Raw genomic sequence first — 23,969 nt, 5'->3', positions numbered from 1 at the left:
GGCCAAAACAAACAAGATGAACTTTAACAGGGAGAAATGTAAAGTATTGCACTTGGGCAAAAAAAATTGAGAGGCACAAATACAAGATGGGTGACACCTGGCTTGAGAGCAGTACATGTGAAAAGGATCTAGGAGTCTTGGTTGACCACAAACTGGACATGAGCCAACAGTGTGACGCGGCAGCTAAAAAAGCCAATGCAATTCTGGGCTGCATCAATAGGAGTATAGCATCTAGATCAAGGGAAGTAATAGTGCCACTGTATTCTGCTCTGGTCAGACCTCACCTGGAGTACTGTGTCCAGTTCTGGGCACCACAGTTCAAGAAGGACACTGACAAACTGGAACGTCTCCAGAGGAGGGCAACCAAAATGGTCAAAGGCCTGGAAACGATGCCTTATGAGGAACGGCTAAGGGAGCTGGGCATGTTTAGCCTGGAGAAGAGGAGGTTAAGGGGTGATATGATAGCCATGTTCAAATATATAAAAGGATGTCACATAGAGGAGGGAGAAAGGTTGTTTTCTGCTGCTCCAGAGAAGCGGACACGGAGCAATGGATCCAAACTACAAGAAAGAAGATTCCACCTAAACATTAGGAAGAACTTCCTGACAGTAAGAGCTGTTCGACAGTAGAATTTGCTGCCAAGGAGTGTGGTGGAGTCTCCTTCTATGGAGGTCTTTAAGCAGAGGCTTGACAACCATATGTCAGGAGTGCTCTGATGGTGTTTCCTGCTTGGCAGGGGGTTGGACTCGATGGCCCTTGTGGTCTCTTCCAATTCTATGATTCTATGATTCTATTGTGGGGAATAAATTAAAATTTAAGAAGATAACATAATCTTAAACTATATACCTAATATATGGGGCTTGAAATTGGTCAATGTAAATAGATTCTCTGTTCCCTTACATCTGCCAAACAATTGATATTAATACGTTGGAAGGACAAAAATATGACCTCTGTGGATAGATGTCATGACAACTCTTGCAACCCAGATGAAGATAATGCATGGACAAATTTAATTATATTTGGAATGTATTTAACAAAACCATAGTAAGCTATGAACAAACATATACTTGAGGGATACAAATAAAAAATATTAAAAAATTATCCAGTAGCACCTTAGAAACCAACTAAGTTTGGTCTGGGTATAAGCTTTCATGTGCATGCACAAAGCTTATAGCCAGAGCAAACTTAGTTGGTCTCTAAGGTGCTACTGGACAATTTTTATTTCCACCCCAGCTGCATCAGACCAACATGGCTACCTACCTGAATCTTGATAAATTTAATCAATTTACATATATGCTATATAGTTCTGTAACCTTAATTGCATTTTTGTTGTTTTGTTATTGTTGTTTTCCTCTGCCTTTTAAAACGTTTTTCATGTGTCTGTTTTATTTTTATTTTTAAATCTTATTTTGATTTACTTTAACTCATTCTTCCAGCACTCCAAATCCGCACTGCGGCTAAGCAAGGTGCCTGGCTTTGGGAAGGAAGCTGCAGGGTCCCAGAGCCCTCCGTCCGTCCTTAGGAGACGCAATACACTTGCAGCAAAATAGCAGAGTGAAATGCATGCACACACCCCTCCCACTGCTTCTGTCCTTGTAACTCTAGCTAGCAGGTGGCTGATAAGGCTGAGGCAAAGGGATACCGGTATGTACAAGACCTACCATTTATTATGTTTTTGCTGCATCTGCAGCACCAAAGTGACCTCTCTGAGGCGCAGGTCTGGCAGTGTGTATGGAAGTCCTGGGCTTACAAGACCCTCCTCTGTGCCTCGCTGATGTGGTCCAAAGGAACGCAGAGCAATAGGTTTGGCACCAGCTTGGCTGCAGCAGTTGAGGCGCCTTTGGTAGGGCTACTCCTTAGCGGATGTCTTGTCATTGAAGTGTGATAAGAGGATGGCTCTCCTGAAGTAACAAAACAGAAGCCCTTAAAAGCCCATAGCTGAAGGGCAACTTCGTTTCTCGGAAACTATCTTTAGAAGAAACAAAATTAAGCATAGTAGTTCAACTGTACAGTACCTATAGCGCCACCAAGTGGTTATTATTGGTAATGGGACTTCTCAATTTTGTGCCACCTCAGCTTAGCACCCTGTTCAGAAAAATTGCAGGATCCCAGATCCAGCACTACACTGAGCAAAGCACTGGGTCTGGGAAGGAGACTCCAGGGCTCTGGTAGAGTCCTAGAGCCCTTTCCTCCATAAAGCTGGGAAAGGGCTTCCTAGGCTTCCAGCTTTGGGAAGGCAGTAGCAGTACTGTGGCAGCATCCCTCCCAAACACAGAGAAAGTGGACAAACTTTGCAATCTTCCATAAATTAGCGCCTCCATGTGGGTCTTCTATATTTTGTGGCAGCTCAGCACTGCTTTTGGCTTTACCTTGGCTGGGCACCCTGCGCAGGAAAACTGCCCTTGCTCTGCAAAGATACATTTCAGGGTCTTCTTCCCAAAGCTTGGTAAGCGCTTGGCCACCTTTGAGAACAATGGAAGGGCTCTGGGACCTGCCAATGCCCTGAAGCCTCCTTCACAGAGCCAGGGGCCTTGCTTAGCTGCAGTTCAGGAGATTGGTAGTTTCTGTGCACAGGGTGCTGAGATTAGGTGGTGCAAAATTGAGAAGATCCACTTGGGGGCAGCAAATATTGTCCTCACACCTGGCTTTGGGAAGGAGAGAAGGGTTTTAGGACCCTACCAGAGCCCTTGAGCCTCCTACCCTATGCCAGGCACCTTGCTTGCCACAGTGTGGGAGATCTGCAGTTTTCCTGCACAGGACTCTGAGAAGATCTATGACCATTCGGGGGCATCAAATATTGGCTTCACATAAGGCACAATTTTATTAAAGATTACCAAAGTGCCTTCATTTTGCCTGGCATTGGTAGGGCGGTGCAAGGGCTGAGGGATGCCCCCAGAGCCTTTCCCAAAACTGGATGCCAGGAAGTGGCAGTAAGGACTCTTGGACCTTGAGCCGGGTGCTTTACAGGGTGCTGAGGCAAGGTGGCACAAAATTGAAGCGTCCACTTGGGGGCGCTAAATATTGGCCTCCACAGGTGCCATTTTATGGAAGATTACAAAGGCCCTTCCATTTTGTTTGGCCTTGGGAGGACGGTGTAAGGGCTCTGGGATGCTGCCAGAGCCCTGGCACCACCTTCCCAAAACCGGAAGTGGTGCTGAGGTGCTGCCAAATTGAGAAGATCCATAACTGTGAGGATCCACTTGGGGGCGCCAAATATTGGCCTCCACAGGGCGCCATTTTATGGAAGATTACAAAGGCCCTTCCATTTTGTTTGGCCTTGGGAGGACAGCGCAAGGGCTCTGGGATGCTGTCAGAGTCCTGACACCACCTTCCCAAAGCTGGGGCGCCAAATATTGGCCTCCACAGGACGCCATTTTGTGGAAGATTACAAAGGCCCTTCCATTTTGTTTGGCCTTGGGAGGACAGCGCAAGGGCTCTGGGATGCTGCCAGAGCCCTGGCACCACCTTCCCAAAGCCGGGGCGCCAAATATTGGCCTCCACAGGACGCCATTTTGTGGAAGATTACAAAGGCCCTACCATTTTGTTTGGCCTTGGGAGGACAGCGCAAGGGCTCTGGGATGCTGTCCGAGCCCTGGCACCACCTTCCCAAAGCCGGGGCGCCAAATATTGGCCTCCACAGGACGCCATTTTGTGGAAGATTACAAAGGCCCTTCCATTTTGTTTGGCCTTGGGAGGCCAGCGCAAGGGCTCTGGGATGCTGTCAGAGTCCTGACACCACCTCCCCAAAGCTGGGGCGCCAAATATTGGCCTCCACAGGACGCCATTTTGTGGAAGATTACAAAGGCCCTTCCATTTTGTTTGGCCTTGGGAGGACAGCGCAAGGGCTCTTGGATGCTGTCAGAGCCCTGGCACCACCTTCCCAAAGCCGGGGCGCCAAATATTGGCCTCCACAGGACGCCATTTTATGGAAGATTACAAAGGCCCTTCCATTTTGTTTGACCTTGGGAGAATGGCACAAGGGCTCTGGGATGCTGCCAGAGCCCTGGCACCGCCTCCCTCAAGCTGAAAGTGGTGCTGAGATGCCGCAAAATTGAGAAGATGCATAACTGTGAGGATCCACTTGGGGGCGCCAAATATTGGTCTTGCACCGGGCTTTGGGAAGGAGGGAAGGACTTTAGGACCCTGACAGAGTCCTGGAACCTCCTACCTGGAGCCAGGCGCCTTGCTTGCCGCAGTGCGGGACATCTGCAATTTTCCCGCACAGGGCTCCGAGAAGATCCATAACCGAGAAGATCCATTCAAGGGCATCAAATATTGGCCTTGCATAGGGCACAATTTTATTAAAGATTACCGAAGCCCCTCCATTTTGTATGGCATTGAGAGGGCAGTGCAAGAGCTCTGGGATGCCTAGGAAGTGGAGAGAAGGACTCTTGGACCCTGAACCAGGCAGAGAGGAGATCGACACCGGGGATTGAGGCAAGCTGGCTCAAAACAGACAGTTCAGTTGGGGGCGGTTCCACTTAGGGGAGTCAATTATTGGCACCCAACTTTGGGGATAAGGGAAAGGCTGTAGGGCCCTGCCAGAGCTCTGGAGCCTCCTTTCCAGAGCCAGGGGCCTTGCTGAGGGGCCTTTAGATCACCCAATAAAATATTTGAGGTAACCGTTCCCCCCAAAGTTGATGGGCATTGCCATTCAAGCTGTCTGTGAACCACATCATGTGATCGATTATGCAGTTCGGGGCTTACCTGCCCCCCTATTTTATTCAAGTTGGCACCACTGCTACTTTTTCTTCTTTGGTGATCACTTGTAGCTAAGTAAGATTGTCTTCCATGAACAGTGAGTCTATAAGTGACTGTGGAGGCCAGTTTTGACCTTCTAGAGCAGTGATGGCCAAACTTGGCTCTCCAGCTGTTTTGGGACTACAATTCCCATCATCTCTGACCACTGTTCCTGTTAGCTAGGGATGATGGGAGTTGTAGTCCCAAAACATCTGGAGGGTCAACTTTGGCCATCACTGGTCTAGGGGGTCAGTGGACATGATTTTCACTGCTACACAGCTTCAAGAAAAAAGTGGAGAGCGGAACCAACCCCTGTATATGGTGTTTATTGACCTGACTAAGGCCTCTACTTCACACCTCTACTTCACACTGCTGTCTGGCTCTGGGAAAGAGGCTGCAGAGCTCTGGCAGGGTCCCACAACCCTTTGTTTCTTCTGAAAGCTAGCCAGGCACTTCCTAGGCTTCTGCCAGTGCTCTGAGAGCATCACTTTGTAATTTTCCATAAAATTGAGACCTGTGTGCCAGGGCTCTGACAACTTTCCAAAGCTAGACAAAATGGGCAGACTTTGCAATCTTCCATAACTTGTTGCCCCAAGTAGATCTTCTCAGTTATGGGTCTTCTCAATTTTGTGGCAACTCAGCAACTCTCCCAATCTTTGTGATCCTTAGCACCCCCCAAGTGGACTGTCTCAGTTTTGCATCACCTCACCTCAACACCCTGAACAGGAAAACTGCCAATCTCACCCCCTGACCCTTAGCACAGCACTCCCAAAGCCAGACTTTGATGGCACCCTGGGCAGGAAAACTGCTGGATCCTAGATCTTATACCAGGGGGTCAGCAACCTTTTTCAGCCATGGGCCGGTCCACCATCCCTCAGACCAGGGGTCTGCAACCTTTAAGACAAAAAGAGCCACTTGGACCCGTTTCTGAAGGGGGGGGAAACGGAGCCGCAAAACCGGGAAGGTGACGTCGGGACGGTGCGTGACTAACGCACGCACCGCCCCATGTGACGTCACAGCCAGTACAGTGGGGAGTGTCGGGGCGCACAATGCGGCTCCTCCCCTTGCTAGTATCCACCCCGGAGCCGTGGCAAAGGTGTAAAAGAGCCACATGCGGCTCCGGAGCTGCGGGTTGCAGACACCTGCCTCAGACCATGTGGTGGGTCGGACTATATTTTGGAGGGGGGGGGGGAATGAACAAATTCCAATGCCCCACAAATAACCCAGAGATACATTTTAAATAAAAGGACACATTCTACTCATATGAAAACAACAGGCAGGCCCCACAAATAACCTAGAGATGCATTTTAAATAGAAGGACACATTCTACTCATGTAAAGACACACTGATTCCTGGACCGTCCACGGGCTGGATTGAGAAGGCAATTGGGCTGCATCCAGCCTCCCCCCCCCCTCGGGCCTTAGTTTGCCTACCCCTGTCCTCTACTGTAGTTAAGCCAGGCAACTGACTCTGAGGAGGAGGCTGCAGGATTCTGGCAAGGTCCTAAAGCCCTTCTCTCCTTTCCAAAGCTGGGCAAGCACTTCCTAGGCTTCTGGCATTTCAGAAGTTGGTGCCAGGTGTGATAGGAATTTTGAGGTCTTAGATATATGTTAAACGTTCATAAGTGTACCGACCAAGCACACACATAGATCAGCACAGGAAGACCACCTGGAACCATTTTGATTCCCAAACTGACCGAATGTTTTCTCTGCAAGGTCAAAGGAAAATGGAAAAGCCTCCCCATTGTCTTTTCCTTCACAAATCCAGTCTTAACAGTATGTCTGTGTTTGAATAGGGTGTGAGCCTGTGACCTGTCCCAGGAACTAAATATTTGTCACTACAAAAGAATGGCCAGGCTCCCCAGGTAATCCAATCAAGTAACCTGCCAGACAGGAGATAAACAAGGACAAGGAGAAAAACAACATTCAAATTTTTGTTTAGACCACCTTTTTTGTGATGTAGGTGGGATGTATCTGAGGGGTGGTCTTAGGTTACACCCCTTCTGTGATGTATGTATGATGTTTCTGGGGGTGGTCTTGATCTACAGGGCGGGCAATTTAAAATATCTATATAAGGGTGGGCACACCTTTGTTGTGGGTCCTCCTCTCTCTTCCTGCGTGTGAGGGGAGCACCCTGTTGCAACAGATCATAGAGACATCATGACTTGTAGCCATCGGACCTAACCTTTAGGCCTCAGCCACCTCACAGGGCTGTTTGGGGCTTAAACCTTCTATGTTATGTTCCTTGGTAGGAGATTGCTTCGTTAGTGAGAAAGTGAGCTATTAAGCTAGGAAATTCCTATTCAACTATATATTCTAGCTTGATTCAGCCTCAGCCCCTCTTCTGCAGCATGACCTACTTCATGGGGTTGTTGTTAAGGATTATCAAAATAACATATGCAAATACTCAGGGCTTTTTTTCAGCCAGAACTCACCGGAACTCAGTTCCACACCTCCCAGGTAGCCACCATTGCCATTATAAGAGAACAAGATGAGTTCTCGTGAGTCTTGGTGAGTTGTTGCACCTCTTTTTCTAGAAAAATATCACTGCAAATACTAAACATTAATGTTGCTGTTTTGTTGCCGAGTAAGCAGAAAACAGCTCCAATAACAGCAGCAAAATCGCTTTATTGCAAATAATGTCTCTGCCTCTCACCTAGGACGAAACTGCAATTCTGAGAAACTTTATAACAGAACTCTTTGCATACCACACAAAGTTTTGGGGAAAAGTTTCTGGTTTTTTATTTTATTTTAACATAGCCAAGATTATTTTTTTTTTGGGGGGGAGGCATTATGTTGGGGTCAGGACTAATTTATCTGCAATGCAATTGATCAGTTAGTTAAGTAGTTTCGTTTCATTTATTTATTTATTTATTTATTTATTTATTTGATTTGGGAGGCAACTTCCCCGCTACACCCATGAACGGTGGAACCATTTTTGAAAATATAAAATCTGCATCAGAAACCAGCAACATCCCATTCCCCAATCCACTGCTTCCTTTCATGTTTTTGGTCTCAAAAGATAATTATTGCAGAAGCAAGCAAACCGGAAAGTTAAAACCTACACACCACACTCTGGTATATTATATAGAAAGCAATATCATTGATTTCTACAAAGCTTACTTCTGAATAAATATTGCGTTCATACATAATGATAAGCAGAAGGTCTGGTTTATTAAACCATAGTATGCATGCAGCTTCACTGCCCCCAGTTGCTCATCTCCCCTTCTAGACCAAGGTTCTTGAACAGGTAGTTGGGGCCAGATCCCGGTGTACTTGGAGGAAACTAATTTTCTAGATCCATTTCAATTGGGGCTTAGACACAGCTTTGGCACAGAAACCTTGCATGATGATCTCTGTGGGGAGAGACACAGGGGAAATAGGTAAAGGTAAAGGGACCCCTGATCATTAGGTCCAGTTGTGGCCGACTCTGGGGTTGCGGCGCTCATCTCGCTTTATTGGCCAAGGGAGCCGACGTACAGCTTCCGGGTCATGTGGCCAGCATGACTAAGCCACTTCTGGCAAACCAGAGCAGCACACGGAAACACCGTTTACCTTCCCACCGGAACGGTACCTATTTATCTACTTGCACTTGACGTGCTTTCAAACTGATAGGTTGTCAGGAGCAGAAACCAAGCAACAGGAGCTCACCCCATCATGGGGATTCGAACCGCCGACCTTCTGATCAGCAAGTCCTAGGCTCTGTGGTTTAACCCACAGCGCCACCCGGGGAAATAGGTCACTGTTAATTCTTGACCCCACAGCTGCTTTTGATATCATTGATCATAGTATCCTTCTGGAGAGGCTGTCTGAGTTGAGGGTAGGTGGCACTGCTTTACAGTGGTTCCAGTCCTACTTGGATGCTCACTCCCAGAGAGTGATGGTTGGGGAGTGCTTTTCAGCCCCATGGAGCCTTCAATGTGGAGTTCCTCAGGGCTAAATCCCCCACCCCATGCTATTTAACATCTACATGAAACTGCTGAGTGGGGTCATCCAAAGTTTTGGAATACGTCAGCAATATGCTGAGGGTGTATGTTATGTACTGAGCTTGGATCTTAGAACAATAGGCAGGTAGGATCCTAGAAAGCAGCAACTGGATTGGTCTGCAGGAGCCACCCAATCCGGCTCCAGAGGAAGTGAATCAGAAAGAGCATGAAATAAACACTCAGCTCAGAGTATATTTCAGCTCTACGTCTTGTTTACATCTGCTGGTGAGGCAGTGGATAATAAATAAATAAATAAATAAATAAATAAATAAATAAATAATTATTATTTGTACCCCGCCCACTCTGGGCGGCTTCCATAGAAACCAAAAATACACTAAAATGTCACACATTCAAAACTTCCCTGAACAGGGCTGCCTTAAGATGTCTTCTGAATGTCAGGTAGTTGTTTATCTCTTTGACATCTGAAGGGAGGGTGCCACTATCGAGAAGGCCCTCTGCCTGGTTCCCTGTAGCTTTGCTTCTCGCAGCGAGGAAACCACCAGAAGGCCCTTGGCGCTGGACCTCAGTGTCCGGGCTGAACAATGGGGGTGGAGACGCTCCTTCAGGTATACAGGATGTGCTGGACCAGTGTCTTGCCTCGGTAACTGACTGGATGAGAGCCAAAAAACTGATGCACAATTCAGATAAAACTGAGACACTGTTAGTAGGCTTTTCCCTAAACTGGATAGCTGGGAGGTGGCCTGCTCTTGATGAGGTTACACTGCCTCTGAAGAGCAGGTACACTATTTGTGGATACTTCTCAATCCATTGCTGTCGCTTGAGGCTCAGGTGGCCTCAGTGGCCCAGAGTGCCTTCCATCATCTTCGGCTGGTGGCCCAGCTGCGCCTCTATCTGGACAGGGATAGTCTAACGTCTGTTGTCTATGCTCTGGTAACCTCTAGGTTGGATTACTGCAACACATTATACATAGGGCTGCCTCTGAAGATGGTACAGAAGCTTCAGCCGGTGCAAATTTGGTGGCCCGGTTGCTCACCAGGGAAAGACGGTTTGAGCATATCACACCAATCCTGGTCCAACTGCACCAGCTGCCAATCAGCTTCCAGGCCAATTCAAAGTGTTGGTTTTGACCTATAAAGCCTTTAACAACTCAATACCTTAAGGACTGCCTCTCCCCATATAAGCCGTCCTGGATTCTGTGTTCATAATCTAAGGCCATTATTCATGTGTCTCCTCCACGCGAGGTCTGGAAGGGTGGCAACATGAGAATGGACCTTTTCTATAGTGGCTCTCCATTTGTGGAATGTTCTCTCCACGAAGGTTTGCCTGGTACCTTCATTATGTATTTTTAGGCGTCAGGTGAAAACGTTCCTCTTCAACCAGGCCTTTAGCTTACAGTGTATCTGTGGGAAGCAGGGTGGTATTGTTTTGTTGCTTTGGTTTAATTATTTACTGGGTTTTATCTTGTTATTTTATTCTGTGAACTGCCCTGAGATCTTCGGATAAAGGGTGATATATAAATTTAACAAGCAAACAAATAAAAAAAATGTATGAACGAACTGGGGGTCATAGTTTGTTTTGCCCTAACAAACCTTGATTGCAAAGTCAGCAACAAACCATGGCTTCAAGCTGCCTAATGATGGTGGTTTGTTTCAGTATGAAACATACAATGATCCCAGATTTGGATATCACACTAAGCCAACCAGTTTGTGGTTTGTTTTGGCACTGGTGGCAAAGAGGAGCAAAGTGGGAGTGCTCAGGCAGCATGCACTGTCAAACAAGCCACACTTTTTGGCTTAGCGTTATGTGCAGATACATCCTATATGTTTTGGACTGGAGTGCTGGGCTGGAGGAAGAATGCTTTGAAGAGATGAGAAAGGATAGTATCCAGAAGATACCAGCATTAAACCAGATAAAAAGGGATTGGAAGAATAAATGCAAGTTACATTTTAGGGGCAAGTTCTCTGTTCACTTACAAAGGAACCAGCCTAGTAGGAACATTTTGGTCTAGAAATGTAATCAGATGTGCTAGCTTCATGTTATAGAAGCTGATCAATAAGGACACTGAAAGCTCTACCATCAAAAGAAAACCTTTATTTCCAAGTAGCTCAACTGACACCAATACTTTTATCCAAGACAGAGTTTGCATATCTGAATTCTGCAGCGAAGTTACACCAGAGGACGTATCCAGGGTTGCAATCCCAAAATGATTTGGGATCAGGCTGAACAAAGCAGAGCATGTGTCAACAGCAACACAATCTCGTGTGTGCATTTGTTTGAAAGTAAGCCCTACTGCACATGGTGGTGCAACCCTAAGGGTTGGCGGAACCAGCCCCCACCAGGGTTCCAGGTGCAAAAATCACCTATCAGACTATGGAGTGTATGGTGTACATGTGTGTGCTCTTGCACCTTTCACCCTTCCTCGTCTCACCCTTCTTCCAGATCCTTTGAGTACTTGGGTCTCATAAAAATATAGGAATTTCTCATGTGGCTAGTGCAGTAAAAGTGGTGTTTTTTTCTGGGGGGAGGTGCCAAGACAGCTCCTTGCCAAGGGTGCAAGGGACCTAGGTATGCCTCTGACTCGAATAAAGGCCAAATTGCATTGAAGAAACTCACGCCTACAAACTTAATCAAGTTTTTAATTGAGCTGTCACTTGTATCCCCCTTTCCTGCCCCTCTAAAGAACTAAGTAACTGAAACCCTTTGCAAAGTGAGCTGTGTCTGTTGAACAGAACTTGCATGTGCTCCTCCTAAGTGTGAGGGCTGCTTCACACTTTACAACCCTTCTCCAACATTAACATGCCACATAAGGCAATCTTTTACGTGGCAGACCACCACAGATGTGCGCCATCGCCACATTTTACAACCCACACCTTATTTAAAAAGGAATTGCCTTTCATCTGGAAATTCTGACAGATCCCTTTGATGGGTAGCAAGAGTAAAGGCTCTTCTGTTCTCTTTCCTAGAATACCATTATTTTATCCCAAAGGCACATTTCCAGAAACTTCAGCCTTCTCCCTGCACCTGCTTCAGATAAATATTGCACACTATTTGCTAACTGTTCTTTATTTGTTTGTGTTACCCTCTCTGGGTCAACAGTCTGGTAATGGAGAACTCCCACATGCCATACAGGGACCCAGAGAAAAGCAGCAACGAGAGTGTGGCTTCAGATCTATTCACTCTGAACAACAAGGACGACTCAGCGTCCTGCAAACTGGCAGACTCTTTCCCATCAGCAGAATGAACCCCTAGGAAAACACTTCTTCCACCTCCTCCAGGACCAAGCAAATATTTTGCAGACAGACAAGGTTGTTTTAGACACTTGGAAAAACAAAGTCAAATCCCAAAGCAGAAGGGCCTAGTAAGGGCCTAACAATCAAAATTCACTCAGCAAGTATGATACCCTTAAGGCTTTCTACAAATAATAGTCCATGCGTCATGTTCCACTGCTTTTTCCAAGACCCCTTTGGTGGTGGACTCTCATTGCATACACCCCTTTTGGCTTTGGAATTAGAAAATAAATAAGTCCTGCTTTGCTTTATGAGCTTTTCCTGGTCAATGTAAGGGTTGTTTTTAGCATCTGGAGTGCTGCGTAGCAACTCTGGACTGCCCAATGGCTGCCTCCATACGACGGTACCAAGGCTGGATCTTGGTGTGGGTCATCATGTCATCAAAAGCTTCCAAGCCTTCCATGACACGCAAAACTCCATAAACCGCCTGTGCAGACAGAACAGAGAAGAAAACTGGTGAGAAGAACCTCAGCTAGAAGTGGGAAAACACATGCATCTCAGAAGCTTCCATTTTCAACTCCCAGCATCTCATAACTAAGAACACCTTCAGAAGGAGGGACTGGACAAAGACTCGGGGCATAGAAGCATAAGAAGAGCATTGCTGGATCAGACTGAGGACCCCAGCAACCCATTCCTTGTTTTGGACACCCCATAATTATTGGGGTACCCTCATACAAGGGTGCGTCAAAGCCCTAGAGACCTGTGGTGGAAATACTCAAACTCCCTCTTTTGCCTCCTTCATTGCATAATTAATGGAACTGAAGTTAAGGAGAGCAACTTCCCTGTTTTAAAGGGAACAGATCCCATCTTCCCTCTGGACATAGCTTTCGTTTTCTACTAAAGGCCTAGTTTGTGTTGCATCTTTCCAGTTACAACTTTAACTCAGTGGTAATGGATGGCTTAGAGTTGACATCACAGCCAAGCCACAGTTTGGTGCTGTGACTGTCCCCTTGGTACACATGCTAATGGACTCAAGGTTACCTCCCTGTCCTTCCTAGCTTGCAACAACCACCGCTAGCCACTGCCTGCCTGAACTGGCAAACATGGCTTGCAGCAAAGCAGAGTTTGCCAGAAACGCCAGTTGGCTTCCAATTCTGATTTGGAGGCAATCCATGCATTGCAGTAACCATTGCATTCCCCGATTCAAGTTCAATGGCAAGCAGTTACACTGAACCTTAAAGCAGGCAAGGAAATAAACACACAAGCCCAGAATACAGTGCTGGCAACTAAGCCATGGTCTGCTTGTGTCGCCTAAACTGGATCCAGCATAAGGAAGTCAGTATGGCTTCAAGTTACAAGAAAGGAGATTCCAACTCAGTATCAGGAAGAAATTTCTGGCAGTAAGAGCTGTTCAACAGTGGAACGGTCTCCCTCGGAAGGTGGTGGACTCTCCTTCCTTGGAGGTTTCTAAGCAGAGGTTGGATGGCCATCAGTCATGGATGCTTGAGCTGATGTTCCTGCATTGCAGGGGGTTGGACTAGATGACTCTTGGGGTCCCTTCCAACTCTATGATTCCAAAGTCCTGAAGGAGGCCCACTGAACACCCTCTGGGCCTTGCTGGGGCCTGCACACACCTGCCTTTCCTGAGCATGCAAGCGACAGAAAGAACAAGATGGATCAGCACCTTCCTGTCACCTTCTCCTCTCGCCTGATTGTGCTGTCAGGCTGGATGCAGAGGGAGGGCACAGACCCTTTATGGGTGCCTTCAGATATGCAGAACCAGAGGTGCCAACTTGCCCCCACCATTGAGGGGACCGACAGCATGTGACGTGCTGAAGAGGCACGCAAAGTTACCACCCAATACTGAGGGGGCCCAGCTCCCCTCTTAAGAGCTTTGGGCCCCCCTCCCCAAAGTGCCTTGCCCTCCCCTAGCTGGCAGAAGTCTGTGCAGAACACTGCATTAGTTTTCCAGATTACAATTACTTCCGCCCTATTTTCTCTTTTACATAGAAGTACCTGTTGTATTATTCGGAACCGTGGCTTTTTGTCTGATATACCGGCATGTCTCACTAAATTTCATTCACCGCTGGGGGATGGGATGACACAACAATGAGTGTCCCTGGACAATATCGCTATTCTCGCACTGAAAACTTCTTTGTTCGCAGTGTGATGAATGTCTTCTGAGCATGAGGGGTTAATTTCTGTCCCCACTTATCTCAAAAGGGAGTTTTGGCAATCAAGATTTATACCTTGGTTGCCTTTAATCACTGCCTAATTATCTCTATGGTGCTGGAGGAGACTCTTGAGAGTCCCATGGACTGCAAGAAGATCCAACCTCTCCATTCTGAGGGAAATCAGCCCTGAGTGCTCACTGGAAGGACAGATCCTGAAGCTGAGGCTCCAATCCTTTGGCCACCTCATGAGAAGAGAAGACTCCCTGGAAAAGACCCTGATGTTGGGAAAGATGGAGGGCACAAGGAGAAGGGGACGACAGAGGATGAGATGGTGGGACAGTGTTCTCGAAGCTACCAGCATGGGTTTGACCAAACTGCGGGAGGCAGTGGAAGACAGAAGTGCCTGGCGTGCTCTGGTCCATGGGGTCACAAAGAGCCGGACACGACTAAACGACTAAACAACAATGGGAGTGTCAGCAGCCAATGACTAGCCTGCCACCATTCCTCCCCAGAATGGTGGTGGTTTCAAATGGCCACTTGCCAGGTCCTTACCAGATCTGCAAGGTTTGGCTGAGATCCACCCATGAACATCCTGTGGTGGCCGACAGCTTCCACCCAGTCATCCACTGCTTTGTACAAGTCTTCCCTGACATTATCCTGCAGGTGGTGCCTGCAGAGAGAGAATGGGGCGGGGGAATGGCTTTAAAGCTTCCACAACTGATGAATTTCCTTCATTTACATTTCTTCAACTTTAGACACGGCTTGCAAAACAGCAAACTTTTTTTTTTTTGGTTAAGATTCCAAGTCTAGGGATAAGAAGCAACAAAACTAAAAACAGAGACATACGATCAGTTTAGTCAATTCATTAGATTTTTTTTCAAATCTTCCTGCAGGCAAAGCGAATTACGGAAAAAATTAACACACTGGAATTCAGTTCATAATAATGGGTTATGGGTAACTAAGTTCTACTCAGAGTAGACCCACTCGAATCAATGTTACCAGTTGTGGAGAAGGGGAGTGCTCTTGTCCAGGCTGCACTTGCAGGACATAACGTTGGCCACTGTGAGAACTGGAAGCTGGACAGAAGGCTTTTATGTTCTTACCAAGTTAGTAATGTCCATTAATTCAATAGGGCTACCACTGGATGCTACCCAAATGTACCCATTATGACAATATCACAGAATCCTTGTAAGGATTCTGAATCTTAAAGAGGATAACAGAAAAGGGGCTGTCTCTGGCTAAGTCACACTCAAAGTGGATTCACTGAATTAAATGGACTTAGGTTAGACCTGAGCATTGATTGCAATGGGTCTACTCTAGAATACAATTCCATCTAGGATCCTTTTATGATTATCTAGGTGGGACGGCAACTGAACCTTCCTGAGCAAACTGAAGAGGGACTGTTGATCCTGAAGACAGATCAGCCATCAGGTCCTGCCAAGAACATAAATTCAAACAGAGGCAATCGGGTGTAATATTAAGACCACTAACATATGAACCGAATAGACAAGCTCAGGCCAGGAACCTTGTGCAACCGGCTTTCAATTAGCATGAGAGGATCCACTTTTATTTTCTTTTAGTGTTTCAAATTTGTAAAGCAGTTTGGGTGTCTTGGCAAAAAAGGTGAGATACAAAATCTGCCAAGTAAATAAAGAAGTTAGCATATAAATGTGTTCCCATATTACTCAGCAAAATGAAGCTGGAGGGTTTCTGTACATCATGATGAATCATCATCTCACTGACTTCAGGAAGAGTTCCTAAGGCCCCTTGCTTTTTAAATATGTGCCAGACATTAAGGTTAATGACTTGGTCAAACACAAGCAGACATAAAAGGGAACCATGTCAAGGAACCCCAGTGGCAAAAGTGCAAGAGGAAGAGCTCTGCCTGCCCCACTGCTTCCCCTGGCGGCGGCGAGAGGGAGGTGTTCTGGCATGTGACACGGCCACTCATTTCCCCCACCCCTGGTTGGAGAAGCTGGGCAGTTATGCTTTACAGCAGGGGTCAACAAACTTTTTCAGCAGGGGGCCGGTCCAATGTCCCTCAGACCTTGTGGGGGGCTGGACTATATTTTTTTTTGGGGGGGGTGGATGAACAAACTCCTACGCCCCACAAAAACCCAGAAATGCATTTTATAAAAGCAGACATTCTACCCATGTAAAAACATGTTGATTCCCAGACCATCCACGGGATGGATTTAGAAGGCGATTGAGCCGGATCTGGCCCCCGAGCCTTAGTTTGCCTACTCATGCTTTAGAGAACGCATTGGCACCCACAAGTTCTGAAAGAGCCAGGGTGTTCCTGTGTACAACATTGCTACTTGGTTTCTCCATGGGGTAAAATGGGATGGGCCGCCCCTGATTAACCTCAACAACCGACAGCAGTCTGGCCGTCCTTGAAGTCGAGAAGTGGAAGATAAAATGTTACCCTTGAGCCTTAAAATTTCAGAAGCACCAACCTGGCCTTTAGCCTTTTGCTGATGAAGAACATCGCAGCAGCCCCAACATATTTGGCAAAGAAGCCTTCGATTGTGCCAAACTTGCCCTCGTGTACAATGTAGTCGAAAGATGCCAGGGCCTCGCCAGCCGTGCGGTAAACATTGGGCGAGATGAGGTGCACAAGCCAATCGTCCGCCCACTGCCTCCATTTCATTTCCTCCCTGCAAACAAGACAGGAAAAGCAGAGACGTTTTTTGCACATGGGATTGACGTCAAAGAGCTGGATAAAGCCGGGTGGGGAGATAAATGGTGCCGCCAGGTTATAAAGTCCCTTTAAACTAAACTATTAGCCTGGATAGCTCAGTTGGCTAGAATGTGGTGCTGATAACACCAAGGTTGCCGGTTTGATCCCCGCATGGGACAGCTGCCTATTCCTGCACTGCCAGGGGTTAGACTAGATGGTTCTCAGGGGTCCCTTCCAACTCTGCAATTCTATGGTTCTACAGATCAGAAGCCAACGTGGTGTCTCCAGGTATTGTTGGGATTACAGCTTCCACCCTCCCTGGCCATTGGCCACGCTAGCTGGGGTTGATGGGAGTTGGAGCCTAACAATATCCAAAGAACAACACAGTGGCTGATCCCAGCACCGCATTCCAAAACACAGATAAGAGCAGATCACAGCTAAACCACTCTGAGATTGTTTTGTCTTGCCATCAAAATGTACACACATTTTATGAAATAAATAATAAGATCAGCACAAGACTTGGGACAGGGGAGGAATCTGCTTCCGAAAGACAAAATAATTTGTTTATAGAAAAGTAGAGCATGTTTACTGTGCACTATGGCAACAAAGTACGAGAAAATACACATAACGTTTTACATTACTGAGTTCACCATCATATATATTTTATTTCAATTTTTTACCATCTTATTGTTTTACACAGCAAATGCTTCCGGTGCACACGATGGGTCTGTTTCAGAAGCTACAGCTGGTGCAGAATGCTGCAGCCAGATTGCTGATGGGAGCTTCTAGTTGTGAGAACATGCAATACCACTGTTAAAACAGCTGCTCCAGCTGCCCATTTGCTACCAAGTCAGGTTCAAGGTTCTTGTATTGATTTACAAAGCCCAGAACAACTTGGGTCTAGGATACCTCAGGGGTCCCGGGAATCCTTACATCCCAGCACAATTGCTGATATCATATGCTCATCTGCGTCAAGAATTTCCCACATCAGTTGGAAGCCTGCTGAGAAGGATCCTAGTACAGTGGTACCTCGGGTTAAGTACTTAATTCGTTCCGGAGGTCCGTACTTAACCTGAAACTGTTCTTAACCTGAAGCACCACTTTAGCTAATGGGGCTTCCTGCTGCTGCTGTGCCGCCGGAGCACGATTTCTGTTCTCATCCTGAAGCAAAGTTCTTAACCTGAAGCACTATTTCTGGGTTAGCGGAGTCTGTAACCTGAAGCATATGTAATCTGAAGCGTATGTAACCTGAGGTACCACTGTATAATATTTTTCTCTAATAAGCTGCTTTTGGGGACAGGGTAGCATGCAATCAAACCATCCCAACTCACATTCTGAAGTGATAATTTGGGTGGGGACTCCCATAATTTTCTGAACACACAGATAATCAAAAGGACAGCTTGCATAACTGTTTTTCCTTATACAATAGCGGCCGTGGGGCAGCAGGATCAAGACTGTGCTGTGCAATGAAGGGTCACTGTGTTAATACCTACACCCTTGCTTCCTTGACAGGATAAAGATTCCGAGTCTCCTTTTCATCCAGCATAAGCCAGTATTTGTTGCCAAACTCAATCACCTCCTTGCCCCGGTCATTTGTGGCTTTCATAGCAGGGTAGTATGACATAATCTCGTCCAAACTCCTCCTAGGGAAATAAAAGCAGAAGTCAAAGAACAACCACACACTTTATATTCCATCCTCCCAATCCCATGACCAGGCAGTGACAGAAGGAGAGGGATTCAATAAGAACATCTCCTGAAATAAGACAATGGCCACGTTAGACTAACTCTGACCAATCATTTCTGGGCACCAACAGAAAGTGCCTAGTGTTGCTCAAAAACTTGGAAGAAACAACAAGAAAATCAGTGCTGTTTTGAAAGGTTCCGTCTGCCATATTGGTTCAAAATGGTGTCCGTACAAGTGAACCTTCCAAAATATATAGCAGACTAGCTGAAAGTACCCAGCATTGCTTAAGAATTCTAAGAAACAAAAAATAAAATCCTGAGCTTCATAAATGGATAATGTAATCTGTTAGTTTCAAGAGCTGCACACACACAAAACGTCAATCTGGGAAATACCCAACTAGGATCCAGCCTCAAATCAATTCAGTGGTGAAGCTAATAATTAATTATGGCTTCTTTTTTAAAGCACACCTTTATTTTCCACTTTTCAAGTGCAACATACATAAAAGTACCTCCCCCCCCCCAAGAGTACAACAAGATTTATCTGAAGCTAGTGTGTATCTGTGGGTTCTTCTGGAATGGTGGGGTTCTATCTCCACGATCGTTTTAGCAGTGTACAAAACTAAACCAAGCCAAGTAAAAAGTGCCTGACCGTTTGCTATTCCTTTGTTCCTGGAGCTTATTTTATCCTAGAAGATTAGGTTCCATATTGGGGGAGGGGGCAAGTTTCAGAGAAGTTTGTGTTTGGAGCAAGTCCTAAAACCGCAGCATCATAAAGGGATACAAAAACCAATCTGTAGACACATAAGGATGGTTTTATTTGTAATAAGCTCAGCATCTTATTCTTTTTTTTAAAATCCCTTACCTGGAAACGAGGTAGGATTTAAATGCACTGATGATCACAGAAGAGTCATTCAATTGCTGGGGGATGGGGAGGGGGAGAGAGCGAAGCACAGTGTTAGACAAAAACTTGATTCATCCATGTAGGTACCAAACCTAGAAGGGGCTTTGTCTTTAGGGCAGAGCTTTCCAAACTGTGTGCCGCAACATGTTAAGTGTGTTGGCTGCAGTTTATAGATGTGTTGTGTGAATGCTCCCTGCACTCTTCCCAGATGGAAAGAGGTTAGTTGAATCTCCAGTTTGCTAGTGAAGCGGAATTACTGTATTACGAAATGACGCATGTCTAAACAATGTGTCATCAACATGAAACGTTTGGAAAGCTCTGCTTTAGGGTTTTGATCCTGTATTTGAATGCATTACATTGCTTTGGTAGACACCATGATAATATCAGGTAGACACAATAAAATTAATGCAGGCTTACATGCTCCAAATAAAACAAGTCAGTTATTGTTCACTGGCCCTTGACCAATTTTTTTTTAATTAAAGAAAAGGTGAATGAAGTTGTCTTCAGACTTCCAAAGCGAAAGATCATGCCGGAGGGGTGGGGAGCAGTATTGGTTAGCATGTTGGGCTGGGACCTAGGAGACCAGGGTTCAAGACATCACTTGATTATGAAATATATAATATATATATATAGTATAAAAATCCATAATTAAAACACACTATGAATCCCCTTAGAATATTAGGCCCTTCTCTGCACCCCCTGTGACAGGCACACCAGGTAAAATAAACCAAGGAGCTTAAATTGCCCAACCAGAAACTCACCACTGTGCTTCCAGCGCTGGCAAGGAGAATGGGCACTTTCCTGTAGGCAGAGAACTTAATCTCCTTCTGCATGACTGGATTCACCTCCACGACTTCATAAGGCAGCCCATGGTAATCCAGGAAAGCTCGGACCTTGCTGCAGAAGGGGCAGGTCTTGTACTGGTAGAGGGTCAACTGCAGGTTCTCCTCTGGGAGCTGAACAGGCAGAGATGTCAAGGGCATCACTAATCTGGCTAAAGAAATACCTCCCCCCCTCCCAAAAAAAGCAGCGTTTATCACAGGCAGAGGAATAAGGCTACAAAAAGCTGCTTATTACGACGGCTTAAAGGAGCCCGCATGGCCAGAGGCAGTCTACCCTGAGTACCCTTGCTTTGGCTCTCTACTGAGGTGGGGGGCTTCCTGGCAGCACCTCCCAGGCCACTTTGAGGAACATAAGAATAGAAGAGCTCTGCTGGATCAGTCCAATGGGGTCCATTTCATCCGGCATCTGGTTCTCAGGGTGGCAACCCAGATGCCCCCATGAGGAGTTCCCAAGCACAAGGGATTTCTCCAGCAACTGGCATTCAAAAGCAAAAGCCTGGTGAGACTGGGAGAGGCCACCGGGACCACATAACACTGGTCCTGAGAGATCTGCATTAGCTCCCAGTATGTTTCCCAGCACAATCCAAAGTGTTGGTGCTGACCTTTAAAGGCCTAAACGGCCTCGGTCCTGTATACCTGAAGGAGCGTCTCCACCCCCATCGTTCAGCCTGGACACTGAGGTCCAGCTCTGAGGGCCTTCTGGTGGTTCCCTCACTGTGAGAGGTGAGGTTACAGGGAACCAGGCAGAGGGCCTTCTCGGTAGTGGCGCCTGCCCTGTGGAACGCCCTCCCTTCAGATGTGAAGGAAATAATCAGCTATCTTATCTTTAAAAGACATCTGAAGGCAGCCCTGTTTAGGGAAGTTTTTAATATTTAATGCTGTATTGTTTTTAACACTCGATTGGAAGCTGCCCAGAGTGGCTGGGGGAACTCAGCCAGATGGGCGGGGTATAAATAATAAATTATTATTATTATTATTATTATTATTATTATTATTATTATTATTATTATTATTATTAATAGCGCCTCCAACCGTGGAAGCAAGGCATAGCCATCACGCCTGGGAGCCATGGATAGCATTCTCCTCCGTGAATTTGTCCAGTCCTGCTTTCAAGCCGTCCAAGTTGGTGGCCATTACCGTCTTCTGTGGAAGGGACTTTCCTAGTTTAATTATGTACTGCATGATGGGACTTCTTTTTCTCCGCCGGTGGTCCTGAACATTCAGCTTCACTGGATGTCCCACCCTGACTTCTAGTGTGATGAGAGAGGGAGAAACACTTTCCTCTAGTCTATCTGCTTATAGAGATGGGAGACACAGAGGCAGACCAACAAACGAACGTGTTTGCATTAGGGGATGTCCTGAAGTAGAGGACCTTATGCATTATATCTTGCGCTGCCCCTTATATAATGAAGCAAGGGAACGATTTTTAGCACCTATAAGGACAAGGATCCCTGGCCAGAACCCCTCTGATGTGTTTTTATATCTCCTCGCAGACACAGATAAGTATGTGACCTGGCGTGTAGCACTCTTTGCAACTGCCGCTAGGAAAATTAGAGCAAATTATATAGCCAAGATAGCCACCAACTGTAAAGGAGATGAATTTATTTGACCCTATCTACATCGAGTTATATTCTACCTTTATCACCAAACTTCGAATATAATTGCACATTGTATTAATTAACGTTATTTTTTAATATATTAGTGGCCATGTGATGATTTTAGCCTATAAATTTTATTGTTTAATGTCTTAACCTGTATATTAAGGTACTTTTATATCTCTGATTAGAGAAGGTAATGTCTTGATAATAAAAATGTTTTAAGTTTTTTTGTATTAATGCAGCGTATTTTCTTTTAATTGTTGAATGATTCTGTGTACATTGTGGCAGCCTTTGGCTATGTGCAATAAAACTGACTGACTCTATCCACTTACTACACATCATAAAGGGGAATGGCGGAATCAGCCAGATTGAGCACTGCCTTCTGTTCCCTATCCCTATCCCAAATATGTGGAATAAGCGTCAGGTTCCTCATGCTCAAACTTTTCAAGTCCGCATTTCCCCTCTAGATGCAATGGAGAATCACTTTTATTTATCAGCTACAACAGTTTGCACTGGTGGCTGTTTCAAACTGCTTACAAGGTAAGATGGATGGCAAGAGTTCTTTTTTTTAATTTTTAAAAATTGATTTTCATAAGAAAACAACATAGAAACAGGTAACGAGTTTTAAACTACTGTTTAAAACTCTGCTTTATTGGAATGGGGCATTCACTATTTCAAATGGTCCCCCACCTCCTGTTGTAAACCTTTAAATGACAGCACAGAAATATTTTTTAAAATAATTTACTTATACATTTATTAGTATGGTATCAGTGATGCTGCTGTTGCTACTCACCTGAGATCAGTCTGCAAGCCTAACTCACTGTCTGAAGACCACCAATAGGTTGGGTTAGCAATTTGCAACCTTTGCAGACCCAGAACCCTTATTTAGCCCAAACACCTTTCTCCACATAGAACTGTATGGTGATCGTTCTGCTCCCATGATCCACCTTATGACCTGGGCTGTGATCCAGGTTCAACCCACAGTGGCAATTCCAAGCTGGGAATGTCTCTTGCTCTGAAACAGAGCCATTGCTGCCAGCCACTGTGGACCCAAGGGCCACAATTGCACAATTCCATAGGCAACTTTCTGAGGGCCACACGCCAGTTGCAGGCAGAGCCTTAGGCAAAAGTGGGTGGACCAATGAATGTAAATTTCACCCATATTAAAGTAGAAGCTTCTACACGCTCTCCCTTGCCTCTGTCCTCCACCCAGAGAAGCAAGAGGTTTTAGGTGCATCTTATCAGCGCTTTTTTCTTAAAAAAAATAAGGTGTTTAGGGTACTCTCATTTTGACTCAAGAAAATCACAATTTGAAAGTTCAAATCGGGGGAAATAAATATAGTAAGTGGACAAAAAAATACATACCCCTGCGTCTCCCCAGAAAAAAACCACTGCGTATATTATTATGGACTGCATTGCACTGCACTTTTTGGCACGTGCGGCCAAACTGGTGCCAAACGCATTGCCAGCCAGAGCAGGCCGCTCCAAGCCAGCTCCCTTCCTTCCTTTGTTACCAGCTGGAAGGGAGCTTCACAAAACTGCGGAGACGAGAAGGGGAACCCCCAGTGGTCATCTAGCCCAACCCGCTGCCATTCAGGAGCCGCGCAACGAAAGAGGCGCCGGCAGAAGCCTTCCCCGGAGGAGAGCGCCCCGTTCCGCCTCACCTTGGACGCCTCTTGCCTGGCGAGAGGGTTCTGGCCTCGGAAGCGGCGCTGGAGGGTCCGGTAAGCGCCAAAGGCGCCCCCAAGGGCAAAGACTGCCCCCAGCAGAAGGGGTCTCCCTGCCCCGGGCCAGCCTCGCCCATAGCTGCCCGCGCCGGAGGAGGCGATGCAACGGCCCCGGCTCCCGGCCCCCACGGAGACCAGGAGACCCCTTCGCGCAATTTGGCAGAAGCCCTTCGCGCAGCTGCCGCAGCAAGACGCTGCCATCTTCGCTCTCCGGAGGGGAAAAAGCGGCGCGGGAGGGTCCGGAAGTTTAGGAATATAACGAAAGGGGATTTAAAGAGACAGGGCCCCTACCAGATTTGCAAGATTTTTGAAGCTCCGGCCTGAAATGCACGTGCGCAGCACCACACTGGTTTGTTTATTTTTTAAATCGCATTGCATCGCATGCGCCGCGCTGCTCAGTAATGTAACGAATTTGGTTTATCGCCCACCTATTTCTCAACGTGGTTCTTCC

At 46.4% G+C, this 23,969-nt stretch overlaps 1 protein-coding gene and 1 long non-coding RNA gene across 3 annotated transcripts in view; one reads left to right on the top strand and one right to left on the bottom strand.

Annotated features, from left to right (window-relative positions):
- LOC309524438 overlaps window positions 1-15,756 on the top strand; it is a 25,480-nt gene extending 9,724 nt beyond the window's left edge. Inside the window, exon 2 of the long non-coding RNA XR_014215925.1 lies at window positions 15,446-15,756. This is a non-coding gene — a long non-coding RNA (uncharacterized lncRNA). The remainder of the gene's footprint in view (window positions 1-15,445) is intronic.
- Window positions 11,414-23,969, bottom strand: PTGES2 (prostaglandin E synthase 2). 2 transcript variants are annotated; one of them, XM_082208979.1, is made up of 7 exons: window positions 23,947-23,969; window positions 20,113-20,307; window positions 19,313-19,368; window positions 18,261-18,410; window positions 16,544-16,744; window positions 14,640-14,757; window positions 11,414-12,400 (listed from the first exon to the last, which is right to left on the bottom strand). In XM_082208979.1, the coding sequence occupies exons 2-7, from the start codon at window positions 20,182-20,184 to the stop codon at window positions 12,257-12,259; spliced, it is 741 nt and encodes a 246-aa protein (XP_082065105.1). In that variant the 5' UTR covers window positions 20,185-20,307; window positions 23,947-23,969; the 3' UTR covers window positions 11,414-12,256. The 2 variants fall into 2 exon arrangements, with proteins under 2 accessions (XP_082065105.1, XP_082065104.1); XM_082208978.1 differs by lacking the exon at window positions 23,947-23,969 and adding an exon at window positions 23,456-23,751.

This window comes from Podarcis vaucheri (assembly GCF_965113315.1).
Source record: "Podarcis vaucheri genome assembly, chromosome: Z".
NCBI lineage: Eukaryota > Metazoa > Chordata > Lepidosauria > Squamata > Lacertidae > Podarcis > Podarcis vaucheri.
The sequence above is the reverse complement of the archived record's forward strand: the minus strand, read 5'-3'. Positions and strand labels throughout refer to the sequence as shown.

Coding starts and splice junctions, on each gene's coding strand:
- PTGES2 (XM_082208978.1), bottom strand. CDS start 23,719: ATGGCAGCGTCTTGCTGCGGCAGCTGCGCGAAGGGCTTCTGCCAAATT. Junction 20,308..23,455: donor CCAGGCAAGAGGCGTCCAAG/GTGAGGCGGAAC, acceptor CTGCCTGTTCAG/CTCCCAGAGGAGAACCTGCA. Junction 18,411..19,312: donor AAATCCTACCTCGTTTCCAG/GTAAGGGATTTT, acceptor TTATTTCCCTAG/GAGGAGTTTGGACGAGATTA.